Source organism: Nymphalis io, chromosome 26 (assembly GCF_905147045.1).
Source record: "Nymphalis io chromosome 26, ilAglIoxx1.1, whole genome shotgun sequence".
NCBI classification, from domain to species: domain Eukaryota; kingdom Metazoa; phylum Arthropoda; class Insecta; order Lepidoptera; family Nymphalidae; genus Nymphalis; species Nymphalis io.
In genome coordinates this window covers 5,465,658-5,487,515 of record NC_065913.1, presented here as the reverse complement: position 1 = coordinate 5,487,515, position 21,858 = coordinate 5,465,658, and the positions used below count along the sequence as shown (strand labels likewise).

Sequence of the window (21,858 nt, the reverse complement as noted above, 5' to 3'; positions counted from 1 at the left end):
ACTTTATGACACATTTCTAAATATATAAGTTGAATTGTAATTATTTTGAAAGAGTTCTTTTGACGTTTTTTCGATAGAATCTATATTCTTATCTTATAGTAACTATACGTTTAAATATTAGAATGTGCTTGTTATCTTTTTAAATCATACCAATTGTTATTCGATTGAAGTCGAGATGGCCCAGTGGTAAGAACGCGTGAATCTTAACCGATGAACGTGGGTTCAAACCCGGGCAAGCACCTCTGAATTTTCATGTGCTTAATTTCTGTTTATAATTCATCTCGTGCTTTTCGGTCAAGGAAAACATCGTGAGGAAACCTGCATGTGTCTAATTTCATCGAAATTCTGCCACATGTGTATTCCACCAACCCGCATTGGAGCAGCGTGGTGGAATAAGCTCCAAACCTTCTCCTCAAATAGGGAGAGGAGGCCTTAGCCCAGCAGTGGGACATTTACAGGCTATTACTTTACTTTTACTTTAATTGTTATTAAGAGGTAAATTTTATTTCATGGTTTTCCACATTTTAATATACTTTCCTCCGCAACAACAGCAAACATACATTTATCTTAAATATATATTAATGTATCAAATAAATACGTATTCTGTTTCAATATATTAATTGTCACCAGCATAAGATTTCATCTTATCAAAATGAAGAAATAGCTCGTTAATATTTTCATACTGAGATTTTATGAACCGCCAAGCGAGAGACGAATTATAAAAACGATATTTCTATAAGTAGCTTTATAAACAAAAGATAAAATTAAAAAAGATGTGTGCGTTAATTTTCATCATTAAATTTTAGTTTATCTTAAATATATTCCCAGATGTTCACAAAGAACTAGGAAAACATATCTCTAATGTGTCATTGACTCCGAAAAATCGTCTACCACGATACAAAAAATACATTATAAACAATATACTTAAATAATATTTATTGAAATTTTATCGAACATTTTTTGTTATTTGATACAAAATATGTATTAAGCATACATATAGTTATTACATGTAAAATCTTCTATTATATTTTCGTGATAGTATTTATTATATTGTATATATACGTATTATATTGTTAAAGAAATAACACGCTAGGTCGTATAACAAACAATTTACTTTATCGTTATTCGGAAATAAAATTTAGATGTTGCGCAAGTATTTGCCTGAAATATTCTTGATATTTACTGTTAGTACAATTTTTTTTTAAAGTAATATAAGTATATATTTTTATATTTTAAAATCAACTCATGTTACAGGTAATATGTAATAGTGTAGTAAGAACTAAAGAAGCAAATATTAAACTTCTATCTGATGATAGTGATAATATTTCGTTAGTAAATAAAGCATTGTACGATTTAATCAACAATTATGATAAAATACTAAAAATCTTCAAGTCTAAAGAAGATACAATACGAAACGATTCTGTAACTTTAAAGAGTAATGACGACCCCAATGTTTCATCTTATGAAAAACAAAACGAAACGCAGAAGAACAGGTTACTTAAAAAAGTTGATAATATCAGGGCAAGTACATTTCGACCAGTGACAGCGCTTATATATGAAAGTGAATGGTTTGATGATGATGTAATTAAAAAAAATAAACCAAAAAAATCGATCGGTAATTCAAATAATAAAAATATTTCTTTAGAATATGCTAAAGACGATACTGATAATGATTCATCTGAATATAATGAATCAGAAGATATACAAGTAATACCTATTGATATGCCTGCGAAAATAGACTCGAAAGGAAACAAAATCACTATAAAGAATAACAAGAAATCCATGAAAAATAAAAAGCCTAAAGTATTTCAAAATATTTTAGGTGAAAAAACTAGGTTCAGTATACAACGTCTTAGTTCTCGTCAAACGAATAAAAATTATAGCAATCCACAAATAAATTTTAGAGCACCATTAAATATAGCAGATAACGGTAGGAGAATAAAGAGGATAGTATATTCAGAAACGTTTTCTCCAAATAATATTTGGCAAGAAATTATTAGTAGACCCATAAAACTGAACAATAATGAAGATCCATTTTTCAAATCTCAAAGACCAAGAAGAGAAAAAAACGATAAAATAACAATCGTCATTTTGACAAAAGAAGAAATGGTAACTGGTTTTTGGTAATTGTAACTTTAATGAAGTTTTACATGTTATCTATTTGTTTCTATAATTTCTCGTTTTAGGATGATAAAAATACTTTCGAAGAATCAGCTAAGCAAGACGTAGATGAAAAACTGGCACTATCAAACGAACATAAATTCAAAAACCGCGAACCAATTTTGTTGCGAAATACATATGGAGATACGTGTTTACTGGTTCCTATTAAAAAATGCAATAGAGTAAGTTCGTTAGTGCCCGCGTATATATAACTATACTTTATAATGACTCGATACCATATTTTAGTATTTAATATGTTTTTGATTTTAAGGCCGTGAAAGCAGTAAACAAGAAAGTTTGCAAGGTACGATTTAAATGCAAGTCCGATTTCAAAGCCAAGTTTATAAAAAATGGAAAAATCGGATGCAAGAAACATTTCGCAGTTAGCAAAAGAATTAACGATGACAAAATTAAAAAAAGTGACGAGAAAGTTCATCCGTTACATTTACGAAAATACAAATACAATGGTACGATAACTTTTTTTAATATGAGATAAATTTTATTTAATATTGATAACATATTGTCAATTGTTATGTTTTAGACAGTTCTATTGGTGTTACAAAGGATATATTACCAGACAATAATTATGTAAGTACATAAATATAATGACAGATTTACACAATAATGGTGACATTAATTATTATTAAATATAAATACAATACTTATATACTATACTAATACATTTGGGTCTAAATAAAAAAATATTATTATTATTATTTGATTGCAGGATTTCATAATTTATTCAAACAATAAAACCGTTGTTTCAATTACTTCACCGAAATCCTCATTACGTGATAAATATGAAAGAGAGTGCCAAAAAAATTCCAGAATGAAATGTATACTAGCATGTAATGACGCTGCAACGGAAACATGTTCGGAAAATTCTTGCGAGAAAAATAAAAAGAAAGCTTTTAAAAAATCTTGTAAAGAGGAATGTAAGAATATATTTATTGTCAATAAAGGCAAAGATTCAGATAAAGATTCTAGTGACAGCGATAATAGCGACAGCAGCGATTCTGGTAGCGGCTCATGAAACATTTATTAACAGTAATTTCATTATAGCAACAAAAACTATAGCAAAAAACACAAATATTGGTACATAAGAGAACCAAAAGCTCCTTAAATCTCTTAATATAATAGAAAATGTAATTGTAAAAGTTAAGAATGAATATAGAGCGTTTTCAGTCTTATAATAATTAGTTTTAATTGCAAAACTTATAAACGGAATAAATGAAATGCAACCAATCGTAAAATCAATCTTGTTTTATTGTGTTCTGAAGCAAAATGAAATGAAATTGTCTAAATTTTATTATTGTTTTCTGTTAATATTTATTTTTTCTTTGGTAAGAATGATAACTTGAAAATATATGAACCGATTATTAAAATCGTATTTTTAATATTTAAAATCCGTTTACTTTTTACAATTTCAGATAAAATGTGAAGCAAAAAAGAGCTTTCTTATTTTAAAAATAGATCGAAATGAATGGAAGAAAGATCAAGGACACAACATACTGCGAGACAAATATAGCGATGCCTGTATTAAAGTAGCTATAAGAAAATGTTTCAAGGTAAGGCTTGTGCGTAAGACATCTCGATAAATGTTTTAAAAGAATATATTTTTTTCTTTTAATATAATTTTCAGACGCTTATGCAAGTAAGTAAAAAAGTCTGCAATTCATATCCCGAATGTAATTCAACTTTGAAATCAGATTTTAAGAGCCAAGCTAAGACTAAATGCATACGAGAATTTGACTACATAGAAATTGAAAATAAAAATAATAGTCAGGAGTACGACGAAGAAGGTAGATTGACAACATTTTTATTAAATAAAATTTTCATATAAAAGCAAGTTTATTTGAGTTATAATTTGAGAAATAACGTTAGTTTCAGGTGATTCCAGGGTTCACGATGCGACTAGAAAACCATTCTTAGACGTCTGCATACCTCATATGATACCTCGAAATATGGTTAGTGATTGTAATTTATTTTAATTTGATGAAAGGAAGTCAAAGTTATGCGGCCAAATACGAACAAATATCTTTATCTTTTTCTCGACCGATCAATAGAATACATTAAAATTATTCATGCGTTTTTACGAATTACCGATTGAGCGCAATATTTAGAATATACCGTGGGTCGTAACAATATTAATTCCATGGCCCCGTTGTTCTGGGTACCTTATAAAGCACAGCCATTCCGAGGTCCTGGGTTCAAGCCCCGGTTGAGAGCAATACAAAATTATTAAGTATTTCACTGAAGAAATTCTCAGCAGCAGCTCAAAGTTTGAAAGTTAATTGAGTCTAGGAAAGAACGTAAAGCCGTTGATTGTCCGGTCTGGTATAGAGAACGGATCTTTCTTATCGGGTCAGTTTACCATCCCGTCGGATTGTGTCCATTTGTGCTTGCGGGCGTAATTGAGCACTATAATAAGCTATGGAATTAGTTATTCTACGTTGAGAACATGCTGTCGTGACCAAATTTGGTCAGGACATGATGATCTTCATTATTAATAATGCTATTATATTTGCAGAAAAATAATAATAGAGGTCTACGCGATAATGCGTTAGAAACTTTAGTCGAGCAAATACTTCGCAGTAGTTCCGAGAAAGAATGCAAGAAGTTGTCTCGAGATAAATGTATTAAGGCATGTGATGATGTGAGCAGTGAGGTTTGTTCCATTCATGACTGTAGCAGACGCAGGAAAGGGACTTTTAAAAGTACATGTAAGAAAGAATGTAATAGTGCATATCAGGTACATACGGCATCTACAAGTTCGAGTGACAGCGAAAGTTAAATTGTAATAAATATAAAATTATTAAAATTTTGATAATTGGGTGTTTTTATTGTGTACATAAATTAAAATTTACTTTATTGAAGTCTGAGCACGTAATAGTCATACGATCAATTTTGAATTATCATTTTGCTTTATTTAAATTTTGCTTTATTTAAATGTCCCACTGCTGGGCTAAAGGCCTCCCCGCACCTCTTTTTGAGGAGAAGGTTTGGAGCTTATTCCACCACGCTGCTCCAATGCGGGTTGGTGGAATACACATGTGGCAGAATTTCAGTGAAATTAGACACATGCAGGTTTCCTCACGATGTTTTCCTTCACCGTCAAGCACGAGATGAATTATAATCACAAATTAAGCACATGAAAATTCAGTGGTGCTTGCCCGGGTTTGAACCCACGATCATCGGTTAAGATTCACGTGTTCTTACCACTGGGCCATCTCGGGATTTTTATTACATTAAGTACTAAATAAAAATGTCAGATATAATACACATAAACCCAAGTTGCTGGGAAAACTGTTTTATCGTTAGAGATAATCTGTTATAGATAGTAGTAGTATTTTTAAGCTCGTCAAAGCAACTCACACAACAAGTCGGCGCCGTACTCGCAGTTGGCGAGGTGGTCGAACATGGCGGTGAGCACGGGCAGCAGCACGCCGTTGATGTAGCCGAGCGACGTCGACGTCTTCAGGTGCGTGCCGCGCAGGTGCGCGTACTTGCCCTGCACGTGCCATACACGACATTGTACCAAAACTGTGACGAATATGTTACGTTTACACAATATGACTGCAGGCGATAATTATCCACATCAACTCGCTCACCACATTATAATTAAGCCTTCATTTTTTTAATTGGCGTTTTTCCGTTTTGTGGGTGCAAGGTTTTTAGTTCCAATTTCAATAAGTGGAGCTGATATCCACTATTAGCTTCATATTTGCCTTTCTGACTTCTAATCGATGAAATCAAGGATGAATATGGATTTTCTTTAGAATAAAGTAACAGATGAAATATCAACTTTACTTTTTCTGACATGTACCTGCGATATGCTTTTAAAAACTGAAACAACTAAATTTAATTTCTTACATCCTGTAAATTCATGATGGTATGCCCAAGATCATCAGCTACGTTATTGAAGAAGGTGAGCATGGAAGTGCGGATGAACTCAGGACAGTTCTTCACGAGGGACTTCGCGTCAATACCCTTGACTAGTACTTGGAGGCAGCGGACTGTTATGCGTACATCAGGACCGAAGGCTGCTAATCTGTTAGAATAAATGCAATTTGAAGATATGTCTTCGGATTAGCGCCACCAGAGAAACCACTAATTCTTGGTACATAATATGTAAACACATGTAAATCTGCGCATATAAATATTTTTTAATTGTTTAAAGCTTGTAAAAATTACACGAAATACTGACAACGTATAGATATTTTTCAAATTACTATAAAATATTATTGAAATATTTTATAAAGTACCATTAATTTGAAATAGTAGACGGTAGTATATAGTTAAAAGAAAAAAATACCTAGATCTTAGCAAGCTAGCCAACTTGCAGAAGAGAGCAGCGACCATTTCTTTCTCTTTTAAGCTGGCCGCTCCCACATTATTAGTGGCGGTCGCCACTGCGATGAAATAATTGCGATGGGTCGAGAAATATTTCTCCATTAGAGGAAGTACCACCTAAAGATAAGTATAATGGATTTGAATACTGTTCAAATTAGCCCAAGATGACATTGAGACAAAAAAAAAATATTACCAGTTAAAGAAATACTTATTTTAAAATTTTGGGTAACATGTTCGATATTAAAAAATAAATTGAAATGTGAGTTACGCTTTAAAGCAAAAAAAATATACTACATAATATTATAAGGACGTCTCTGATATTATACACATAATAAGCCTTTATATAGAAGCATATTTACAATAAGGAATGTACCAAAAGCTATATATACTCTATAATTTAGAAAGCTTAGTATAAATATATAACTGTAAGAACAACTAACGATTATTCTAATAAAATCAAAGTTATACCTTCTTGAAATACTTTAGCTCCGATTTGTCTTGCTTGTAATACAATAAAAATACAAAAGGCAGGGAAAATAAAAATTTACACGAAAAAAATTTAAAGATAAAAGTGAAAAAATACGAACTATTGTAATTAGTTTTAAAATTAAATTAGATAAATTAAATTTTTCATTATCTTTGATATTAAATTGTCTCGAAACTGTGATCACATGCAATTGTCTTAAGAAAATCACTTGGAATCTATTTTAATACTAAAGTATTATAAAATCTTCTGTTTATTACTATAATTAAAATTTAATATAAATTAGTAAAAATCAGATATATTTATATAGAAAAGTTGTGCAAAAGGCGGTTTTTTGGTAAGAAATCCGCTTAGAACTTTTGGATAGACAATCTTAATTACATACCTTGGAAAAGAATTTAATATCCCTCGTGCTTGTTTTGAAACTGGTTCGTCTACTGAACGTGGTGGAAGGCTTCAGTAGTTTCATATTAATTGTAGCTCGGTCTATATACTGTATCAACTTCTCCAACAGCGAGTAAGCGAATCTGAGCTCTATTGCAACACCAGTAGTGGTCTGTTCTGTATCACTTTGTGCCGTTTTAGGTCTGTGCAGCTTGTAGCCTTGGTATTGGAGATATTTGAGGAATTCTTGAGAACGTTCTCGATCCTTTTTCTTCTCTTTATCAGTTAGAAGATCGTACGGGACTAATTGAGGATGGATTCCACCTACAAATACATTCAGTTATGAATTTTAATTAAACAGTAACATTATTTTGTAGTGTTTTTCAAAATATATTGTTAAATATAATACTTTTGATTTAAATGAAGCGAAATTAGCTTGATATATAGCTATATTATTCTATTTCAACGATGAGTTTATAGAAAAATTATTATAAAATGTATAGTTTACACTATTTCGGAAACAAGTTTTAGGGGATGGTTGACATTTATTACAGTACCAATCCAGTGGCAGTGGTGACCAGGTACCATCAGGTCCATTAATTGTCAGTCTGCCTTCGTATTATAAATAAATTAAGTTTCTACAGTATACCTCCATTTGTAACTAATTCTTCTTTCTTCTTCTTAGCCCAGATGTCATGCGCGTTCTCTGCGAGTCTCTCCGCCATGTTCTGCATCTCTCTGGATAGCGTCAGGTTGGTCATGTCGACGGGGTGTGGATTGTAGTTGAAGGGTGTCGCTGAATCCGTCTAATGAGTGAAACTAACTTAGTAAAATTTACTCGAAAGATCTTAAATTAAAATCATATTTATTTAAAATAATATTTTCGAAGATTTTGAAAAAAAGAAAAAAAAATACTTACAAAAACCTCGAGAGCTTGCTTCAGTGCGCAAGAAAATAAAAAAAAAAGTTTCGTATATTATTTAGTTAATAAAAAATAATAAGTATTTAATGAAACATGAAGTAAAACGGATTATTATCCTAATTATTGGTTGGAATAATGATGATGAGAACGAAATGTGATTTATTTCATATAAGTAATTTAACATTTCTGACAGTTGCATTTTCAAAAGAATTTTAAGTCGCTCAGCAAACTGATCTTAGCAATAAGTAGAATTTACTTTCATAATAACTCATCTAAGTTACAATGTACTGTTTATTGTATATCTCCAATCGAAAAATCGAGAATTTAACAAAATTTTAATTTATCTCATTCATTTTGCATAAGATCTTTTATTTCATATATTATAAGTGTACTCACGATTCCAGTTTTGGACTGTCGCCGCATGGAGCTGCGGTTGGTGCTGGGTATGTCCACTTCAGAATGTTCGACGGACCAGCCGATAGCCAATAAGGCTTTCAACGACTCACGCACTGGCTCCTTGTAACGCTCTTTCTCCTACGAAATTGATTAGTTATAAGATACTAGTTTCCAGCCGCGACTTTGCTCGCATGTGAGAGTATGGTATAAGGACTCTTATGTACTTCTCTGTTCTCTGGAAAACATCTATGTAAAATTTCATGATTGGTTGAGTAGTTAAAACAAAAAATTGTTATAAAGAATTACACATTCAAATTTATAGCAGTTAGGATGCTGTTGTTAGCTCTCTTTTTGAAGGGCGGTTTTATTTTTAAAACCTACTTTAAATTGAGAGGGAATATCCAGAACAAACTTAAATGTAAAATGTCTTTTTGACCGACATCCGTAATGGTAGCCTTTTTAAAGAAAGATTCAATCACGCGGAAGTTATTACATAACACAAGTGTGTGCGCAAAAACTCTGAGTCTAGAAAACTGAAATTGGGAACAAAGTTTTTTAACTAATACTAAACACACAAATATATATATATTTTTTCTTTTTTTATATTTATATTTTATTGTTTTGCTGTTTGTTAACTGTTTAAATCTTGATAATTATTATTTATAATTTACTGAATTGCTTGTTTACTGACATTCACGAATTAGTTTTAAATGGAAACTTGATTGGTGTGTGAAAGTTAATCGTTGTATAATGTATGTGGTGTTTACTGTATATTTCCAAATTATAATATTAAAAAAAAGTTTTTATAATTTAATTTAATCTAATTTAATGTGATTGATTTATTTTGATTAGTGTGAATTTGATTTAATTTGATTCAAATTTTATTTTGATTTAATTAATTAAGATTAGGTATTATAATTTAATTCGAATTAATTTAATCTAATTTTAGTATGTAAAATCTGCAAAATATCGTGATTGTAATTTTTGTCTTTTTACTATTTATTGTTTTGTATTTATGATACCTGTTTGGTCGAAATAAAATGATTTATTATTACAACATAAGCATTCGCTAAGGAAGTATTTTTGGTAATCATCCTTAAGGTGCGGTAACTTAGTATGATTAGTGATACCCGTACAAATCGTGCAAGTAGCTAAAACATGATAAAGTTGCTATTCGCGAATTAAACAGTGAGAGGTATACAAAAAGGCAAAACAAGTCGCCAAAAATATTCAAATACGTAAAAATGTCATCATATACTCACGTAATCATTAAGCATGTTATATGGCTTGAGTCTTGGATGAGATTTCTGGCTATCAGACCATGACTCCGCGTAGACCCAACCGTTTTCAATTTTCCTGATAAAATAAATATCACATAATACAATAAATAAAACATAGAACAAGCTACATATATAAATAATTGAATACTAATATATACTATTTATATAGAATTTGTTATATACGTAATAAACATATTCTCTAACAATCTATCAATTCTGATTCATCATCTAACAAGATTTATCTGATTGCACTAAACTCTTTTTTTTATAGAATGGGAAGGCGGACGAGCATCTAGGCAACCTGATGGTAAGTGGTCACCAACCCTTAGACATTGGCATTGTAAGAAATGTTAACCATCGCTTACATCACCAACGCGCCACCAACCTTGGGAACTAAGATGTTATGTCCCTTGTGCCTGTAATTATCTCGATAAACTCGATTGTATATTTTTACCTGGATGCCCAAGCGTCGTGGTAATGCTCGGAGAACTTCTGCACGATCGTGTTGAGGTCGTTGTTGAGCGCCACCGATGACGTGTTGATGGGTTGCGGGTCGTATTGTGGGTTATCGGCTCCTGATTGGTGGTATAAAAGTTAACTCTGTATGTAGTCCAGTACTGGGGAATTATTTTCTGTCAAGGATGCTAGATACAAATTAAGCACATGCAAACTCATCTGTTCTTGTCTTAAAATCCGTTATCCTCGGTTGAGATTAACGCATTCCGACCACGGGGCCATTTTGATTATCCTCGAAAAGTAATATTAAATGTAATCACCTATACTCTGCGTTTCCTTTCCGTAGAACTCATCGTCGTAATTCATCGATAGCGAATAGTCAGGTGGTAAGGCACAACCTGAAAAAAAAACAAATTTTCAATTGTATAATCTTCAGATCCTCCAATTCTAAAGTTAGTAATTTTATCTCAGATACCTATGGCAATAAGACAGGGTAGAGCTTTCCCAAACAGTTCTGGCTCGTAGTCCATCTTGCTGAGTGAGTCGAAGATGTTGGAGAACAGCATCATGGTGAGTCGCTTCTCCTCGTCCGAGGAGGCGCCGTATATCCCCTGGCCGCCCGTGCTGCCGTAGTACTTCGCGCAGCGCTCGTAGTGCAGCGTCAGCAGCTGTAAACGTCACATCAACATCTAACAGTCAACATATAAAAATCCCATGTGCTGACTATTTAAATGTACCGTATGTATATAACGTTGTGATAGATATAGAAATTTTGGGAGTTATGATATAAGATAATATTCATATGATATGGGCGGAATAGTTAAAAATTCAAAATATTATGTTTACTAGAAGGGATTTGACTAAAGATGAGATGAATGAAAGAGAGAAACAAGCTGTGCCGACCCCATGCGCTACGTTATAATAATCCTTTAATGACTTTTAACAATAACTATCTTCAGTAAAACTGATTTATATACCCTTCACGTTGGAACAAAGAAATATAACGCTGTATGTGTGCATGTGTCGACACGTACCCTGAGCGCGACAGTGGTGTACTCCGACAGGCGCGACACGTCGACGGTCAGCTTGCGCAGCAGCTTCAGCAGCATGGAGGGCTGCATGGCGGCCGTCAGCGCCACCAGGAAGTCCGACACCGCCTCGCGCTGACCCTTCGTCAGCATGCGGTTCTTGGAGAGTCTGACACACGGGAATGTCTATTACTGACTGTTTGTATGATAAACGATTATTTGCAAACAACATATAAGCGTTAGATAGAACATACTATGAGAAAGGTTATATAGACCATATAACTTCACGACCTTAAGAACGAACCAGTGCCCATAATCGTCAACCATCGAATCGTACTGGAATTTAGATAATGAGAATCATTTGATTAAATGCAAATTTAAACGGTACAGTTAACCGAATACTTTGATGTCGGAATGCTAATATGGTAAAACTGCTTTTTTCAAAAGTTCCCAACTTAATATTATTTGGTGCTTACCTGTACACTGTATGCAGCGTGGCATCCAACAAACTGGCGTAATTCTCCGCCTCGTTATAGAAGTTGGCATGTTTGATGAGAAGTGGAAGGATCGAGTTGCCGATGTAACGGTTCATGGATAACGCCATGTCAGACTCGCAACCATCATTCTGAAGCAAAAACATGCGATTTACTGTTATACCGCATTATGAATGAATCTTAAAAGATTGCATAGTTTGTGTTTGTATGTATTCTTGGTCTAGTGATTAGCCTAAAGATTTCTGAAATTTCTGAAGATTTCCTTAAGAGGTTGAAATTTCGTGTTGGGCGGAAAAAGTAATAGGTTTTCTGTAAAAAAACTAACAATAGTTCTTCCCGAGTACGAATTTGAATAAAGCCTGCAGCTGATCTCTATCCGTTCGTTTGGGTTTATCGTATTTATAAGATGCCCGAGTACATCGTAAAAAAGTGAAAATAGAATTCACCACGAATAGACAAAAAGCTTATAATATATTTTAAGTTGATGTGGATAAAACACAATAGCTTTAGGATATCAGGACATTATTTAATCTGGAACAACATTTAATTAATACAATATTGTATTCAACTTACTCTATCTAGCATTGTAGCAGCCCTCAGATCTGGTAAGAAAGCCTCTTCCAATAGTCGATAGAACAGCTCCTGCGTTTCGATTCCATACACTCGCTCCAAAAACAATCCCACACTTTGTTTGTGTCCAGGAATTAGACCAGAGGGCATGTCTGTAACAAAACAATCAAAGATAATGAAGTGTTATCGATTGCATTACGTGATGAAGTTAATAATGTTTTTCTTATACTATTATGTACATATTCCAAATTTATTATAATAACTTTATCTAATACTAAAATCTAATAACTTTCTTGAATAAGAAAGATTGCCCTAGAAGCATAGTGTCGATATATTTTGTTAGCAATTTAGATATCACGATGAATTTTAATATGATCCTAAGATAATAAAATAAAAATAAAATTATTTAAGGTATATTAAAAAAATACATAACAAATAAACGCTTTTATATTAAATGTATAATAATAATATCAATATATAACTTTGCTGACCGAATTTCAGCAATAAAGCGTAATCTCCAAGACAATCTTCGCAGGCGATGAATTTACTAATATATTAGTATTAGTTTTTGAAAACAATTTTAGATGTTTTTGTTAATTGTTTTTAGGGGCAGATATATATTCTATCCGATGGTTAGTCTCGAATATAAATCTACCAGGTGAGCGTACATTCTAAATACATACTCTGCCACTGGTATTCATTCCATTAAATAAACTGGTGATACTGTAAGTGCTCATTATATCTCATAATTATGTAAAATATATTTGTCGTTGAAGGAATAATTTAAATTTAGTTGTATAGTCACCAGATTTAGGTCTTTCTTCGCCAGCAGCGGGATTGTTGAGTGTGAAGCGGAGACTGAGGACCCCTTGTAAATCTTCTAAAGGAACGAGAGATCGCAAGATCGCTCTAGCTCTGAGCGATTCATTTTTCCCCTGTTGAAAATGTAAAAAGTCATATTAATTGATTTGCTTATATTATTGTTATTTGATAACTTGTTTGTAAAGTAAATTGTAAAGTCTCTATTTATTTTTAATAAAAATGTATATTGTAATATTTAAATATTAGATGCAATTTTAAGATAAATGAAGTTCGAATAAAAAATATATATAATGCATATTTTTTATTGTGTTCATTTATATTTTATAAAATAAAAGAAAATGAATTATAATATGAGCGTAAAATTACAATTAATTAGAAACTTCATTACATTTGTACATAGTTACACAATCAAAACATACTTTAACACTTTTGAATTTAAATTTACAAATATGAAATGATCTCTACCGTAAGGAACCTAGTTTAGGAACCTAGTCGAGGAACTAGCCAAGGCGTGCCTGTGTCGAGTTATCTACTTACCAGAGCGATGACGCCGGCGTCGGGCGCGCACCGGCCGAGCAGGTCGACGAGCGTGCAGTAGAAGTTGAGGATGGCGGCGCCCGTGTCGATGTAGTCCTCGTCGTCCTCCGACTGCGGCAGCGGGTGGCTGAACTGCCGCGCAAACCACTCGCTTAATAACGCTACCTTTGAGTACCTACGATATTTGCATGCTTTCGAAACATCCATAGCGAACGTTAAAACGAAAGTCTATATTGGTATTTGTATAAAGTATTTAAAACTGAAACTTTAATGATAGAATTTATCGTATTATTTAACCAATTAAGTAATAATATGCAATGTGTAAATATGTTTAAAACAGAATCCTATATCGGAATGCATATAAAAAATAATTTTTCCTTCAAACCATTTAGGTCACTATAAAATATTATATCAAATAAAACTACATAGTCAGGAAGCTTAGTGAAGATTATAAAATAATAATTATAAAAGAATAATCATTGATCTCAAATTAAAAAAAAAACCCTAATTATCCTTTTTTCTAACTAGAATGACGTTTCATGCTTGTTACTTTAAAATCATAGATTTCCAAAAAATAATTTATCTTTTATTTATACTTAAAAGCGAAGCCACAGGCAACAGCTAGTTGATTAATAAAAACTGACCAACAGTCCATTACTCACATTGATGTCACCTTCTTGCTCCATCTCTCTTAACTTCCGTCTGTCGGCGATTCTTTCGCTCATTTTGTTCGCGTCGACAATGGCCTTAAGTAAACCTTCGCCTTCACCTCTCAACGCTGGACCCAAGCATTCTGGTCTTCGAATAAGGAGACGGATCACAAGATTGGCGTTTTCCTCAACACTTTCACCGTTTACCTAAAAAAAGTAAGTAAAGTCTCACCGGCGGGCTAAGACTTCCTCTCCTTTTTGAGGAGGTTTGGAACCTACTACATCAATGCGGTTTGGTAGATACGTGAGCAGATCATTATATAATTATAGAATATAACAACAAAAAAAACTTTGTACTATAATACATATAAGAACCGAGACGGCCCAGTGGTAAGAACGCGTGAATCTTAACCGATGATCGTGGGTTCAAACCTGAGCAAGCACCACTGAATTTTCATGTGCCTAATTTATGATTATAATTCATCTCGTGCTTAACGGTAAAGGAAAACATCGTGAGGAAACCTGCATGTGTCGAATTTCACTGAAATTCTTCCACATGTGTATTCCACCAACCCGCATTGGAGCAGCGTGGTGGAATAAGCTCCAAACCTTCTCCGCTAAAAGAGGATAGGCGACCTTTAGCCCAGCAGTGGGACATATACAGGCTGTTACGTTATAATACAAGCTTTTAATTAATTTTACTTATTAGTACGGTTGTTTAATATAAATAACAAATATATGTATTAAATTAAACGACAACTAAGATAATCTGTAAGGTTTTAAAGTTTTTGAACTTACCCAAACACAAAAACGGAGGAAATCCAGATAACGTTCACCTTCCACGGGATCCCAGCCAAGGTCGGGGTACCCTTTCTCCACCAGCTCAGAGTTGCTTTGCAATCCACAACGAGACAGATAAACTGCGATTTTCTCCAAGTAATGTTCTCTGTAACAAATATGAATATTATTCATCGTCATACGAAAGTCAGAATCCAATTATTAAATTACTTTATTCGAATAGACTTTTAGGAGCTCTTTTGAAGTCATTTACAATTACTTATGAAAAGTAAAAGTAAACTGTTTGGGAAAATAATTTAAATCAAGAAGAAACTTAACTGAACATAACACTATGTCATGACATGTGTATGTAATCTAGCTAATTAATGATTTTGCTTAATAGCTTTATATTTAGGGAAAAAACGTAAGTCGAACTAAAAATTTAGAAGATATCTGATAGTAATTTATAATAAAAAGTCAAACCTCAATGCCAGAGCCAATTCCGTATTTTCCATCAAACTGGAATACGCCACGTCGAGAGGCGTAGAACCTCTGAGAGAGGGTCTCGAGAGAAGAATGTTTGAGTTTTCGAGCAAGAAGTCGAAGTGGTCGAACATAGCCTTCTGATTCTGGCGGCCGGTACGACAGAAGTAGCAGAGGAAACGGCAACACGCCACCACCATTTCATGAGACGTGTCCTGTCAAATAAATAGATATATATATTTTAAGCTAGCTTTCATATTAATAATATAAGAATAAGCTCCAAACTTTCTCCTCGAAAAGAGGAGAGGAGGCCGTTAGCCCAGCAGTGGGACAGTCACAGGCTGGTACGGGGTTACGGGTTCGTATGAAGTCGCGACAAAGTCAGCGGGCGCACCTTCTCCTTGTCGTCGGCGGCGGAGGGCGCGGCGGCGGGCGCGTCGGACTGCGCCTGCGCGCGCCGGCCCAGCGTGTTCATCATCACCGCCATCACGTTCTCGTGCACGCGCAGAACTCTGGTGTTCCGACATGAGTATTTATCAAAAACGTAGGATTTATGCTGATTGGTTAAAGTTAAAAAAAAATTTAAATATTAAATTTTATAATCTAAATGTGACTTCAAACACATCAAATATGTGCGTATAAGTATTTCTTTCATTAAATATTAACAACTAAAATCGATATATAAATGTTTTCTTTACCTGATTAAATCTGGATGCTGGAAGAATGTGTGGTTGTTCACCAACTTCCTGCGAGGAATTATTTTTTAAATTTTAACAATTATATGGTTTTTTTATAATAACTGTGAATAATAATATCGTTGCTTGAAAGAATCCCCAATTCCCTACATCATCATCATCCTCGTTTGGGAGAAGTCGAAAGCTTCGCTCACCATAATCTTTTCCTCATTAGTTCCTCTTCCTCCTGGCTCATTTGCACGGGCAGCAGGGCGCGGATCTGACTGAGACCCACCCACATCTCGGCCACGTCCAGTTTCGTCTTCGCGTTGATGACATACGTCTTCTCGAGCGCGCGAATCAGCTCACCCACTGCGTCATATTGACGGACCAAGAGGCTGAAACATTTTAAAATATTTTATATTATTTGAAAACAAAGAGATATTTTTGGTGTTAATATTGTACATAGATTTAAATACCAAGCTATTGTACATGCAACAGTTCCCTTATTTAAGTGGGCTCTTATCAGCAGGACTATATTAAACGTAACTTATAGAGTTTATAGAGATAAATATAATGTTTTATTGATGGTATATTAATTGTTTTGTTTTTCATGTCACAAATTTTTTTCCAATCTATAAAAGTAATATCCCACTATAATTAATATCCCACTAAAGGCTACGGCCTCCTCTCCCTTTGAGGAGAAGCTTTAGAACATATTCCAGCTCATTACAAATTCCAAAATGGATTTCCATTTTTTATTGGGAATATAATATTTTTTATTGGGAATTATTATTATTACCTGAACATTTCTCTGACGAGTTTTGGTGTTTCAATTTGAGATTCCTCCGCCCAATTCACAATGGTCTGTATTAGAATTTTCCTGAACTTTTCTTCAGGCGATTTCTTTGATGGTTCTTCAATTGCCTTAAAGATTATCAAAATATTTTTTAAATATTAAAATTTTAATGATTACCGAATAAGTTCTTAAAAAAATAACAATTATTCTTGAAATTATTATTGACATAAAAAAGCGAGTATTATTTTTTATTTATTTATTTTTACTTGCAATCAACAGCGTTAGAGAAATAGTTGTACAGTTATTACCTATTTGGTATTATATATAGGATTACAATTTTATAATACAAAACTTGAGAAAATAAATTATTAAAAGTAAGAACATAATATAAGTTTTAATATTTACCGTTAAAAAAAGCATTCTTGCTTCATATTACCGCGAGAAAATCGCATATGTGTGTGCGCGCGCTTGTGTTTTTGTATGTGTGTGTACGTGTGTTTTTCCGCTTAATTTTTTCTGATGAATTCGAATTAATTATATTCAGTGAATATGGCAGATTATTGGCATTGAATATATATCGTTTGTATATTTCGTATATTGGTTTTTATATACGTTTCAAATTATATACCTATCTCATGTAACGGAGGCTTACCTATGCCATCTACTTTGTAAAATTCATTTGAGAGGTTCGGGTTACCAAACCGTAAGTAAAACACATTGTATTCGTTTAGTCGAGGCATGTTCATTATTGTCTGAGTAGTATTTAATCTATTTTTTGTTTAATTCCAGTCTTTGCACCAAAACCGGCTACGTGCAATATTAGTCATATATTTCCTAATTTATATATATTTGAACACTCCTGAGGTGAGTTGATGCAATAGTTAGATTCATTAACCAATATTCCACGTGGTTCAATATTTACTTTTATTCTTTTCTTCATAATTTACTCAAAAATTGAACGTAGACTTTGTCAATGTACTAGGTGACCTAGATTGAATCCTAATGTGATTTGAATCGTTTGAAAGCTTTGCTTCATTAATTTAAATATAGTTCTCGTAATATTTAATTGCTAATTAATAATAATTTTCCATAATTTGGCACTTTAAAAGTTAACATTAATAACCTTAATTATATAAGTTATTACTTAATTTTAATAAATTATTCTTCTTTGTACCTGTATCTATGGCATTCTTAGGACCTTCTTCATGTTTATTTAAGATAGAAATTAGTTGTTTTGTTCAGTGTTTTTTTTAATTTATTATTTGATGCTGCATTCGGGGTTTACGCTATCCTGCTTATTTGTTTAATATATAAATATCATATTTAAATCTATCACTTTATTTTAATCGATGTCAACTCACTTATAATATCACTTAGTACTTTTTACATTTTTTTTTATTTAATTAAAAAACAGTAAATAATTTAACTTCACTTTAACGATAATGATTGAAATACATTATAGTGTGTATTGGTGATTTAGTTATATGTTTTTTCATGATCGGATGCTGTAAACCCCTGATTCACGGTCCACCCCTGATTTTGTTGTTAGTTATAAAAACAATTAAAATTTTATAACCTGACTTTTGTTTTATTAATAAAGCGGTATTGACAAGCGTTACTTACCTTCGGTTCTTCATCTAACTCCTTAACAGTATTGATTATGTTGTAGAGTCTCCCCATTGCTCCAGGCTTTGTTTCTGGCTCGGTTGATACCTACATCATAACCATTTAGTTAATTGCATCAAGTTTTTCCAAAATCTCTAATGTTTGACGAAAACAATACGATCAATGACCGTTTTACATAAAATTGATGTATGGACAAAACAAAAATACTTGCAAAGTTTTCCTTGATAAACATTTAGATCTTAAAAAATACCTTTACTTCAGCAAAAGTCCTACAGTGGATGCAAAAGTGTGTTTGTTAGTTTGCCCCTCTTGAGCAATTGACCAAGGGAGTCGTTTGTCTACAACCTACAAGCAGATTATGGTGGGAGGCGACTCACGTCCCCGTCGGGCTCCTGCAGCGCGTGCAGCGACACGTGCGCCATGAGGCTCTCGTGGAACTCGTTCATGCGCGACACGAGCTCCTCGCCGCACGGGCAGTTCTCCGGGTCGTCGTCCTCCAGGTGCTTGAAACCTGTTTGAGGAGTGATTTAGAAACCATTATCTTGGTACCTCATTTTTTTAATTGATAATATTAGCGACTTGAAATCTGTTGGATATTTTGATGCTTTATTTTCTCATAATCTTGAATCGTAGCGATAGCAAAATTGAAAATACATTAAAAACCTTTGCGGTTTCGAGAGATATCTTGCATACGTATAAATATTACGTCTGCGATTTTATTTACAATTATTTCCGTTTAGTAATAATTAAGAAACCCATTTTATTTATATTTTGAGGCGGTAAACGAGCAAATGGATTCAATTGCCAGATGTGCAATATGTTAAAAGTAATCATGTACGACTATATATAAATAATTATTTTTAGAAAATGTACCAACTTTTTTTATTTAATTTAAATCAATATAATATTTGCCTTTAATTATTATACAATTATTATTATTATTATTATTACAAAACAAACTATATAAAATTGATTAATGACTATCAAATTTTAAAAAGTAAACGCAAAGCTGCCCATAACACAGGAAACCAATTTGTTACTTACTCAGGATGGCGTTCATCTGTTCCCGCGGCGGACAACGGAACTCTTTTGTCTTCTTGGCTGCGACTGCACTTGGTAAGTCCGATTGTTTAATTTCCGTGTAACGTCTGAAATAAAGGTATTTAAGCAGTAGATATGAGTATATATTAAATTGCCGTCTGCTTTAAAACGTGACTTTGAGCTCATTTAATGTATTTTAAACGAAACTTGGAACATATTATTTAAAACCACAAACTTCAGAAGTAACTATATTAAATGGGTAAATAAAAAATAAATATCTTGTAATAGATTACAGTCACATAGCTTTATTTTTATTTATTGTTTCCATTTAAGTGACGCTGTTTCATATATATATATATATATATATATATATATATATATATAAATAGATAGATAGCAAAAAATACATATAATAGGGTTCCTAACGAGGTCCTTTTGGCTGTCCAATAAATCCACTATTTTATAAAAAAGAAACGTGAATGAATGATTTTCGAATCTACCTGAGCTGATCTGTCTGCAGGTCACCGACGAAGTCGTGCGCGAACGCAATGATAAACTCTACTCTGTGTCTCAGCTGGATGTCGTTGAGATGTTGCAGCAAGTAGCACATTTGCAGCTTGGCACCTTCAGCCATCTTCATGTGCAGGAGACCTTTCCGATGCTCATCTTTACCTTCTGTAAGGAGTTTAACGATTTGAGACTACATGTATATAATACTACGATGTACTAAAGAGTCAGTTCCTTATAATCACAATATTTTTGATTTTTGTTTTTAATAAAATGAAATATTTTTTTAATTAATTTAATTTACTAAGAATTAAGACTTTTCGAATTCATACAAACAACTACTTATAATAATTTAAAAACTATTTATTTATTTAGAAAACGTATAGTATAAATTGTAATACTGGTGGTAGGGCTTTATGCAAGCTCGTCTGGGTAGGTACCAGCCACTCATCAGATATTCTACCGCAAAACAGCAATACTTGATATTGTTGTGTTCCGGTTTGAAGGGTGAGTGAGCCAGTGTAATTACAGGCGCAAGGGACATAAAATCTTAGTTCCCAAGGTTGGTGGCGCATTGGATATGTAAGCGATGGTTGACATTTCTTACAATGCCAATGTCTAAGAGCGTTGGTGACCACTTACCATCAGGTGGCCCATATGCTCGTCCGCCTTCCTATTCTATAAAAAAAAAAAAAAATATATTATTCCGAAGAGGAATAATATTCTAACACGTATCAAAATGTATCCGTTTTCGTACCTTTATCAAACGTTGGGTCCCAAGTCTCAGGGTTGATCATTATAAGTAACTTCTCCACGTCTTCATCTCTCATCATACCCACCAGCAGCAGGCGGTCCACGAGTTTGATAAGGGGTCTGAAAATAACAGTAAAAATAAATATAAAAGCTCTTACAGTTGTAGTTATTTCCTAATATTTAAATGTCTCGGTTTAGTAGCTTGTAAGCCTGCAACTTTTGGGTATAATGCCAGGTCTGGATAAAAGTTATTGAGTTTTTATCTCCAGTAATATACTCAGTATTACCCGACGAGAGATAATTAGTTTTTGTTTATCAATTATTTCTGTAAGATCGAGACGTTATTTTTATTATAAACTGGTCAATATTTATTTATTTATATGCTTTATTGTACACCAGAAGAGTTACAGACATATACAGTCATAAACAAAAACAAAAAACTATTATTGTACCAAAGGCGGTCTTGTCGCTAAAAGAGCGATCTCGTCCAGACAACCTTTGGGTGAAGGACATGAAATAAATAAATAAATAAAGCGGTAAGGAGGTGTACAGATCAACTTAACTTTTATTTTTTAAATAAATAATATATATACATAAACATACATATATAATATATAAAAATAATAGTATGATAATATATTTTGAGTTTAACTACTGCATAG

General features: G+C 33.0%; 2 protein-coding genes across 14 annotated transcripts in view; one reads left to right on the top strand and one right to left on the bottom strand.

Annotated features, from left to right (window-relative positions):
* Positions 1-21,858, bottom strand: part of LOC126778410 (ryanodine receptor) — a 139,419-nt gene that overhangs the window by 42,126 nt on the left and 75,435 nt on the right. For 8 of the 13 annotated variants that reach the window (XM_050501900.1, XM_050501905.1, XM_050501899.1 and 5 more), the window contains 27 exons: positions 21,201-21,316; positions 20,437-20,611; positions 19,940-20,043; positions 19,273-19,406; positions 18,893-18,982; positions 17,273-17,397; positions 16,686-16,868; positions 16,495-16,542; positions 16,191-16,308; positions 15,797-16,011; positions 15,335-15,482; positions 14,549-14,743; positions 13,887-14,018; positions 13,333-13,462; positions 12,531-12,679; positions 11,940-12,088; positions 11,470-11,632; positions 10,911-11,103; positions 10,756-10,833; positions 10,434-10,554; positions 9,962-10,055; positions 8,700-8,837; positions 8,031-8,187; positions 7,383-7,705; positions 6,476-6,630; positions 6,034-6,211; positions 5,536-5,671 (listed from right to left, as the gene is read on the bottom strand). In XM_050501900.1, the coding sequence (XP_050357857.1) occupies positions 5,536-5,671; positions 6,034-6,211; positions 6,476-6,630; positions 7,383-7,705; positions 8,031-8,187; positions 8,700-8,837; positions 9,962-10,055; positions 10,434-10,554; positions 10,756-10,833; positions 10,911-11,103; positions 11,470-11,632; positions 11,940-12,088; positions 12,531-12,679; positions 13,333-13,462; positions 13,887-14,018; positions 14,549-14,743; positions 15,335-15,482; positions 15,797-16,011; positions 16,191-16,308; positions 16,495-16,542; positions 16,686-16,868; positions 17,273-17,397; positions 18,893-18,982; positions 19,273-19,406; positions 19,940-20,043; positions 20,437-20,611; positions 21,201-21,316 (3,947 nt within the window). Of the gene's footprint in view, positions 1-5,535; positions 5,672-6,033; positions 6,212-6,475; positions 6,631-7,382; positions 7,706-8,030; positions 8,188-8,300; positions 8,319-8,699; positions 8,838-9,961; positions 10,056-10,433; positions 10,555-10,755; positions 10,834-10,910; positions 11,104-11,469; positions 11,633-11,939; positions 12,089-12,530; positions 12,680-13,332; positions 13,463-13,886; positions 14,019-14,548; positions 14,744-15,334; positions 15,483-15,796; positions 16,012-16,190; positions 16,309-16,494; positions 16,543-16,685; positions 16,869-17,272; positions 17,398-18,892; positions 18,983-19,272; positions 19,407-19,939; positions 20,044-20,436; positions 20,612-21,200; positions 21,317-21,858 lie in introns of all 13 variants that reach the window. The other 5 variants (XM_050501898.1, XM_050501896.1, XM_050501901.1 and 2 more) reach the window with 1 other exon arrangement.
* LOC126778483 (uncharacterized) lies at positions 1,058-3,728 on the top strand. The gene is made up of 7 exons (XM_050502076.1): positions 1,058-1,184; positions 1,255-2,109; positions 2,187-2,342; positions 2,432-2,627; positions 2,702-2,748; positions 2,888-3,503; positions 3,591-3,728. The coding sequence occupies exons 1-6, from the start codon at positions 1,143-1,145 to the stop codon at positions 3,191-3,193; spliced, it is 1,602 nt and encodes a 533-aa protein (XP_050358033.1). The 5' UTR covers positions 1,058-1,142; the 3' UTR covers positions 3,194-3,503; positions 3,591-3,728.

What these genes read in the sequence shown, in the direction of transcription:
- LOC126778483 (XM_050502076.1), top strand. Translation starts at nt 1,143, where the DNA reads ATGTTGCGCAAGTATTTGCCTGAAATATTCTTGATATTTACT. An exon ending in AAATATTCTTGATATTTACT is followed by an intron (nt 1,185 to 1,254) that starts GTTAGTACAATT and finishes CTCATGTTACAG; the next exon opens with GTAATATGTAATAGTGTAGT. An exon ending in CTATTAAAAAATGCAATAGA is followed by an intron (nt 2,343 to 2,431) that starts GTAAGTTCGTTA and finishes TTTGATTTTAAG; the next exon opens with GCCGTGAAAGCAGTAAACAA.